The sequence below is a fragment of the Eurypyga helias genome, unplaced genomic scaffold (assembly GCF_000690775.1).
Source record: "Eurypyga helias isolate BGI_N326 unplaced genomic scaffold, ASM69077v1 scaffold2782, whole genome shotgun sequence".
Lineage (NCBI taxonomy): Eukaryota > Metazoa > Chordata > Aves > Eurypygiformes > Eurypygidae > Eurypyga > Eurypyga helias.
In genome coordinates this window covers 5,479-13,884 of record NW_010237672.1, presented here as the reverse complement: position 1 = coordinate 13,884, position 8,406 = coordinate 5,479, and the positions used below count along the sequence as shown (strand labels likewise).

The 8,406-nt window shown below is 43.0% G+C and overlaps 1 protein-coding gene across 1 annotated transcript; it reads left to right on the top strand.

Moving 5' to 3' along the window:
• Positions 1-578: 578 nt before the first annotated feature.
• On the top strand, positions 579-6,412 carry ZDHHC20 (zinc finger, DHHC-type containing 20; the record flags this gene model as incomplete). Its single annotated transcript, XM_010147525.1, has 5 exons — positions 579-705; positions 1,963-2,052; positions 3,177-3,292; positions 3,674-3,751; positions 5,886-6,412. Coding segments are annotated over 4 exons (371 nt in total), but the record flags the coding sequence as incomplete, so codon positions are not given.
• Between the last annotated feature and the right edge of the window lie 1,994 nt (positions 6,413-8,406).

The window sequence follows — 8,406 nt, the reverse complement described above, 5'->3', positions numbered from 1 at the left end:
GAGAGCAGTGAGTCCTCTTGGTTCTTGGCCAAGGGTGTAACCAGACTGACTAGAAAAATGGTGGTAGTTTGCTAGTTTGTGTTGTTTCTGATGGCATAGAGCTCACCTTTCTCTGATGCTGCGGGATGTTCTTGATTCAACTTCCAACCTTGGCAGAAGTGGAAAAAACCCTCCCGTGTGGGTTTAGGTCCAGTAGTGCTTATGGTAAATGGCTTCTAGAAGAGGAATTCTGCTGACAGGCGGCTTCACAGGCTGACGGGCGAGCTAGCCGTCAGTGAATCAGGGATGTGGTATCATTGGCATCCTGATGGTACCTAGCTGTGTCTCAGACCTCATGTTAAATGTAACGAGAGAAAGACGACGGCTCTGCTTATGTGACTTTCTTACCTTTCTATTTTTGTCATTATTTTTTAAAGTCTACTTGAGATTACTCCTTTTTTTCCCTTTTCTCATAATGCACATCAAGATCGTCTCAGCTTGCCCGACACTGTTTTTACAGTAGAGAAATCTGAGTGTGTTTATTCGCCTTCCCCTGACTCCTTATCGCTTCAGAGATACTGCATGTTTTTCTTTCACAGAAACATTCCGTGCACCCACATTTCGAAACGGCCCTGATAAAAATGGCTTTTCTCTTGGATGCAGCAAAAATCTGAGGGAGGTTTTCGGAGATGAAAAGAAGTATTGGCTACTCCCTGTCTTTACCAGGTATCCAGTCTGAATGGGAATGAATTGGGGAACAAATATATTCCGTGACTTCCACCTTGCTTCCCCTTCCCCTAAAAAATAAAGCGCAGCTGAAAAGCCAACTTGCAAATCCCGCATTTTTAGGGAAAATATGCAGGAGAAAACTGAGCAGAGGTTTTCGTTCAAAGACAGGGGCCTTGTTGACAGGGTCTTTCTAAATACAGGAGTTTGGAACGCTTTGAGAAGTGTGTTTCAAAAATTGGACACCTTTTTGTGGTAGTATTGGTGTCTGCTTATTGGACAGAAATCAGCAACTTTGGAGATATAAATGCTTGAACTTCAGCTGCATTGAAACAACATTGGTTTAAAATCGCCCCACCCTTACCCCTGAAAACACTTGACAGCTTTCCTTTTGCTGTAGGTGACAGTTTTGGTCCTGAAAGCTGCCAGCAGTGCAAAAAAATAACGATGCAAAATACTGTTTTTCTTAAACTTCAACTGAGCCAGTGTTAGGGAGTTGCAGACAAGTGTCAGAGAAGCTTGATGAAGCAAGACTGACCTGCTGCTCACTCCTACCACTGCCCGAAGTCAGCGGAACAAAGTGGGAGCCATGTTTCATCCCTGCTTTTGCGGGGGGTGAGGAGGTGTGGTGTGTGTGAATGAGTTTAAACCATTGGTGCACGCAGCCGTTTGTGAAGCTGAGGTCTGGTGGCAAACAGCAGAAGTAACAACAAGATCTTAAGCTGCCTCGGCCGTTCGCTCAACTGCTGTGACTTTTCATGTGGTTAAAGACAGAAGCTATATTGTAGATGGATCAGTCTGTTTTGCCACCACATTTTAACCTGATTAAACTTGCTTTAAAATAAGGCTTAGCTAAGCTCAGAATGATGGGTGGAGGGGAAAGCACAGCCACCAGAATAGTGTTTATGCTCCAGCTCCTGGGGTAGTAAATACCAGATTGTCTGACTACGTGTGCACGGTGGTTTCGGGGAAGACTAGGGCTACAGTCTAGAGAAACACAGGGCTGTTTCTGAACTACATAGACTAGTGCTGTGCTCAGCAATCCGCAGTGGAGGTAGGGTGGGAATCATTTGAGCTCAGAGATCTAATTAACTGATCATCCGGCTTAGTGGCAGAACTGCCTCACTCAAGTCTGGAGTTCCACGCGGCACTCCAGTAATTGATTTGAGCCCGTAGCATTTACCTTTTGCATGGGTACTTGTTCAGTTCATTTAAGTGAGCGACAAACAGCAATTTGAATCTTTGTTTCTGATTTAGTTTGGGCGACGGGTGTAATTTTCCGACTCGTTTGGTGATTGTGGATCCAGAGCAACTTACCGTCTCAAGCCAAAATGAACCTGCCAAAAGGTAACTATAGTGTTTAAGATGCTGATTTTGTACTGTTCTCTACTTCATCTGGAGAAAAAGAGATTTCAGAATTTTTTTTTTTTATATATATATACTTATTGTCATCTTCAGAGTGTGCTTGGAAGTCTTCAGAGAGGGACAGAATGGGTCAAGACTGAAAAATAGTGCTGCTTGATGCAGCAAGTCTGTTTCTTGGTTTTGACCTGTAGCAGAGGATATGGCTCTGAGGAAACAGTAATACAGAAACTAAGAGAGCTTACTGGCTCTTAACAACAATCAGAGAGTCCAAGGGAAGACCTGACTAATAGTCCATGGGAAGGTTGAAGATATTTTTTGGAATAAGAGAAAGGCAAGGTGTTACTTGTATTTCATCTCCTCCAGCGTGCTTGAACGAGGGATACTGAGACACGGTTTGCAAAAGATTGCTGTGGCTATTGCTGGATTTTAGTGCTGGAGGGTTTTTAGCTCATTACTTTTTACCCCTCTGAATTTGCACGGTTTTTGTCTTCCCTGTATTTTCAGGAAGCCTGCTTTTGATTCAGAGACACGGGAGTATGTGAAACTTCGGGACTCTTTACATTGCCATTTTAGAAGTCTTCTGTATAGTTTGGTGAATGTGTAGCTGAAGGTTGTTGTCAATAGCTGTCACCTGAGTTACCAGGCAATAGGGGGGTTCAAAGGCAATACCGAGAAGTTGCTTCCAGTGCAACATAACCTGTGGAATTTACACAAGGGCAGGATCCTTGTGCAAACAGCAGAGTGTCCTTTTGCATTAGGGCCTTAGCAGAAGGCCCTAGCTTTTACTGCTGGGATAAATTACATTGGGTGGTTCTTCCAGACAGTACTGGCCAGGTTTTTTTAACTGTGTGGCAGTAGCATGGCTGTCACTATGCCATTTCTTGTCTATCTGTGCTTTTTTCCATGGGGACTGTGTCAGGTAAGGCTTTAGGCTAATGATGAGAACAAGCCTGTAGAATTGGGGTGGGGGGCTGAAGGCCATTTTTAGTTGGCAGTGTAGGGTTTTTTGTTTGCTTTACTCTTACATGACTTCACTACTCTGCAGATGTCTGAAATAAGCAGCTACTGCTACTACAGAATTCCTGTTGCCATTGCTTACTTTGCAGCTCTGGAGCCAATCAGTCCTTTCCTGCTCGACCACTCAGTGAATCACAGAATCAATTGCTAGCCGGTGAGAGTCAGTGGGTGGAAAGCGCCCCTGAAGAGGAAAACGTTAAATCAGGTAGCCTGTGCTGTGATGATTCTCTGGTTTTGTTTGTGGTGGGGTTTTCCATTATTTTTCTTTGGGCCTAAAAAGTCATTAGGAAATGGCTGGAGTCAAGTAGAAGAAAACTTGTTCTATAGAATCAAGTCAGTATGTTTAGAATTTAAGCTAACTTGTGCCTCATGCTCTGCTCCACAGTGAGTTATTACACTAAGGTAATGGATAGATAATTCTTGCTTTTGCACTTCCTGTTCTGAGATTTTGGTTCTTTTTACGTTTCATTAGAGAGAGGAAAATATTTTTCTAAAAAAGGCACAATACAGTAAACGTGCGTTCTGGTTTGAAGTCTTGTTTTTCAGATCTGCAAAAACACATAGTTAAGATTCTCTTACATTTTAGGTGTGAAAAAGCATGTTATAGTTTCATTGGAAAGCTGATCTCAGCTTATTACTAACCAACCATCTCAGTGAGAAACAGGTAAGACCAACATAATTGATTCCCACTTCTGTCTATGTGTGAGTAAAAGAAAACAGGCATCCAGAAGTCAAAAGTGGCTAGTCATGGAACGCAGAGGAGTCCTCTGCTGTTGGATGAGTAATAGAAAAGTCTAAGTGAAACTCGGAATGGCTGTCCAGAAGACAAGAATGGGAGTAACGCTGCAGTGCAGGAAACCTGGGCTGGCTAGACTGGAGATGAGTCAGACCAATCCTGTAATTTAGATTGAAGTGGGCAGTGCTGGATTTGTTACCTGGCTAGGGAGAAGAATCTAATCTGCTAAACAGGCAATTCCAAGATGAAGTGCTGTTCCTAAGAACAGCTCTTTTTCGTAATTGTGTATTGGTGGGCAGTGCTCTGCTCTGAGGCTTGCAGGCGGTGTGCGTGCACGTGGAAGGACGGTCGGTAGGTAAATACGGGTGTCTGCACCGGGACTGCTGTGTCACTCTTGGAATTGGCAGCGACCTTGATGCAAGAGCTCAGCATGCACTTTGCATGCAGGAAACACAGTGAGCGCTGCAGCGTGTTGGTGCATCTCCAGGGACTAAATTAGCCTTCTTTTGTGTTGATTTCATACTGTGGTGAGCTTATAAGCTCCCATTAATTTTTTTTCTGGATGAGAAATCTTATTTGGACAACTAGCAACTGTAGATGCTGAGGGCTGTCATTCACCCCCTTGGCCTTGGGTTTTTTCCTCCTTTTTCCTTTCCAAAAATATGGGAGACAGAAGTTGTAAGGAGTTCCCATTTTCTTTAGAAAGAAAACAATATTTGAGTTTTGTGAGCTCAGTAATTCTAGGTGGTTTTTGTTTTTTTTTTTTAATAAGCCTCCTGAGCTAGAATCATTGTTCTGGGGGGAGTTTGCTTTGCTTTCAAGGAAAACAATCTACAAAGTCTTTGTGGGGAATGATGTGATGCTTTGACTGATGTTGGGCAGACTGCTCAGTGTGAACTCATACAAAGCGAAAATTAGTTTGTGGTATTTCTGAAAAACCCACTCCACCATGAGAACTCACCAATGGTGAGTTTTCTCTCTGCAGCTTTTCTTAGTGCTTTATATAATGTAATGTGCAAAGGAATGTCCCAGCAAGGGATGCCTTTAAGCCTCTGGCTATATGATCTGATCTAAACAGGTTACTAAGACTTTTCTATTCTTCATAGAAAGGAATAGTTATCTTCTAAGAGCTGCATCCCAGCAGCCTTTGATAGGGTGTTATAAAAAGGGCTTAATCTTTCTTTCCACTGACCTAGAGAGGGAGCATAAGTGACTGGCTTAGGCCAGACAATTAACTGGAAATAGTTTGGGATGAATTTCCTTTCTATCCTCCCTCTCTTCCTAAAGCCAGGCCAAATTTAATAAAGGAAGATCGTGCACTTTGTGTCACACTTGCCCAAACTGCTGTAGTTTTGAAAGTTATATAAAGTGCATAATTGCACCCAACACAAAAGCGCTTTGGTATGCGTTATCTCAAATAATGGTTACCTCAGCACAATGTTGCAGCTGTTCCGAGTTCAGCTGGACTTCATCACAGTTTCTGCAGGCAGTGGTAAGCTACTGTGCAATAGCTGCGTGATCCAACATCTATTCCATGCGTGTTGTATGCTCTGTAATAGACTGATAGTTGTGGATTTCAATTTTATGCCTATAACACGCAGCAGAAGTAATCATTGTTATGGCGGCCGAGTACAATTCCCAGATTATTCCAGAGGAAAGAACATAATTTGCAAAAGGCCAACCCCCAGCCAGCCGTCCCGCGGCCTCACCTAGGCAAATATCATTTGTCTCCCCATATCCATCAAATTAATTCAAAATTAATGAGCCAATTCTTGCCAATCAGGGATCCAAGAGACTTCAGCTACAGACCAGTGGTGATGGACTGACGTTTCTAGTGCAGATAATCTTCTAAAACGTAAGAGGTTTAAATGAAAAACAGAACAACCCCTCCCACATACGCCTCCTAGAAGGCTAATTATGAGCTGAAGTTACCTTAACTGCTGTCCTGAATGAGGAGTCTGTAAATTACATGTTACCCACCTGCATTCTTGTAGTGCTGTATGACCTGTTTTTTTCAAAACTAATGGTATAATTCCACTAATTACCTTTTTTGTTTCACTAGGTTTCTGCAACACATTTTGTGCTTGAATATTACTTAATTTTGTTTGGAAGAAGTTGATCAGTAAAAAACGGGACGTGGACATTTTAGGAAGAGACAAGAAATTTAAGTTTCTGCACAGTACAATGGATTCTTGTAAGCACTATTGCAGAGCAGGGAAGTTAAGACAGATGCCTTAAGATTCTTAATGTGCATTTATGCAACACTGAATTATAAACTGCTACCAAAGGGCCAAATCCTGAAGTGCCCTGCTTGGATGCACAAGGTCCAGAGTGGGAACTATGCATTTCTGTTACGCTGCGGTGATGGGGTTGGATTGCAGAGACTCCTACCTCCCCACAGGCAAACTTCACACCTTAGACACTGCAGAAGTCGCTTCCATAGCAGGTCTCCAGGGTACAGAAAGAAAGGAAAAGGAAATTCTTCTAAAAGAAAAGGAGGGGGGTATGGAATCAAGATAGAGCATGGCTGGTACGTCTGAGGTGCGACTGCATAGCTCAGACACCAGGTGATGGGGAAGGGACTGGATGGTGTCTTCTCCCCTCTTCCTGTTCACCAGCCTACCCCATGATCGTAGCTCTCGGAGTCTTTCGGGACTGTGGATTCCTCCTACTAGCCATGCTTTGGAGCAAGGCCATGCCAACAACATAGAAGCCTTTTACCTGGGTGTTGTTTTTTTGCTATAGGATTGAGCCCCCTCGTCATTTTGATTTATTTAACCATATCAAGAACAGAGCTCAAAGAAGCAAACTCATTTTTAGTTGAAAGAACGTGGATTATTACTTTCCAACAAAAAGCCAATCCAAAACCGAATTACCCATTGTTACATTGTCTGTTCACGTCTGCAGTGTTCTGTGTGAGGCAGTAAGAAAATGGCAAAGTACCCCTGAGAAGTCTTACTGCAGTTGTGTGTTGTTAGAGGATGGAACTGGAAGAGTACTGCTTTTTCTATGGGACTCTTGGTGGTTTATCAATAACGTTTTATACCTTTGTTTTATCTTTTTAATAAAGGCACAAGTTTTTATTGGTTCTAAAGTACCATTAAAACAGATATCAAGTACTTAGGAAGAAATCAGTGTTGGACCATACATCTGTGTTAACACATGGAAAACGTGTATGCTTTAGCCTGCCACTTCCCAGTCCAGTTTAATGATGCTGATTGCTAAAGATTGAATGCTTTGTGCAGCCATGTACCTGTTAGCGACAGGCAAAACGTGTTCCCTGTGTGAGGACTGAAATCCTTCCAAAGCTGAAGACCTACAGCAAACAATGTGGGGATTTTTCCCCTTGCTCCTGTAGAGAAGACTAACTCCTCCTCGGGTTGTGTTGGAATCTTGCACCTGGAAGAAGTGACAAATACCCTTTTCCCGTCCGTAGCTTTTCTGATGTTCAGCTGATGCTGATTACACGGAAGATGTGAGCCCTCTGGATACAGACCAGGAAGGTAGTACCCGAGTTGATCTGGACCAAAAGAATGTGTTTGGTTTCTTTCAGTGATTGCTACTTAAGTCAAATATGTTTATGATGGAGATACTGAGGTAGCAAATATACTTTACGGTTTAAAACAAGCATTTTTTGTCTTTGGAAAGAATTTTTTTTCCCTTAAATATTAATCTTCTAGATTAAGAACGCTTTGAGTATGTATGAGCGTGATTTGGTCAGTTGTTCTTGAGGCAGAAGCAATGGGCCACACTTGCGTGTTTTATGAGAGCTGCAGAATGTTTCTTCAAATGTTGTACAAGAAATTTTGCATTTGCTAATTTCAAAACTTTAAAAAAAAAATTGCTACACATTAATCTGAAAAGTTTAGCTTTTTTTCTTCTCAACTGTCAAGTGAGAAGTCCTCATCTGCATATATCAATCTGCATATCGGAACTAGGTGATCTTTTAGGGCCCTTCCAACCCAACCCATTCTATAAGTTTTCGGCAGTACTGCACCCAGCAGCATTTCTGGGGGGAAGATGACGGAGGCAGAAGACTGCGAGTTGAAACGGCTTGTCCTGAATACCGAGATCTGCAGCCCCAAACGCCAGTGGACCTGTAACGCTGGGCCCGGGATGTCACCTGGTGTGTACAGCAGCAGTGCGTGGCAGCTGAGGTAACACAGACGCACACAGCCGCAGTCCAGCAGAACTGTAAGCAGAATCTCTGTCCCTGACACGGTAAAAATCACTGATTCAGCAATATGGGCTCTGCTCACCCACCTCCTGAAGTACTCTGTTTACCCCCATATGAATGTATGTGTACTATAGGCTGACATGTGACTTGTTTGATTTCGTAAGTCAGGATAGTTAACCTGCAGAACTCCAAGGAAACAGACTGGGCAAACCCCATTGTGTGTTCTCTAGCGTGTGCTGGTCTTCCACACCCAGTTCTTTGCACATCTGGTGGACGTTTGTGTGGCTTTTTTTGAAGAGCTGACGTTCCTGACACTTTACGCAGATCACAGGTACATCTTGTCCCAGGTTGTTCTCATGTTTCAGGTGAGAAAAGCAGGATAGCAGCGTGCTTAGGATACTCCTGC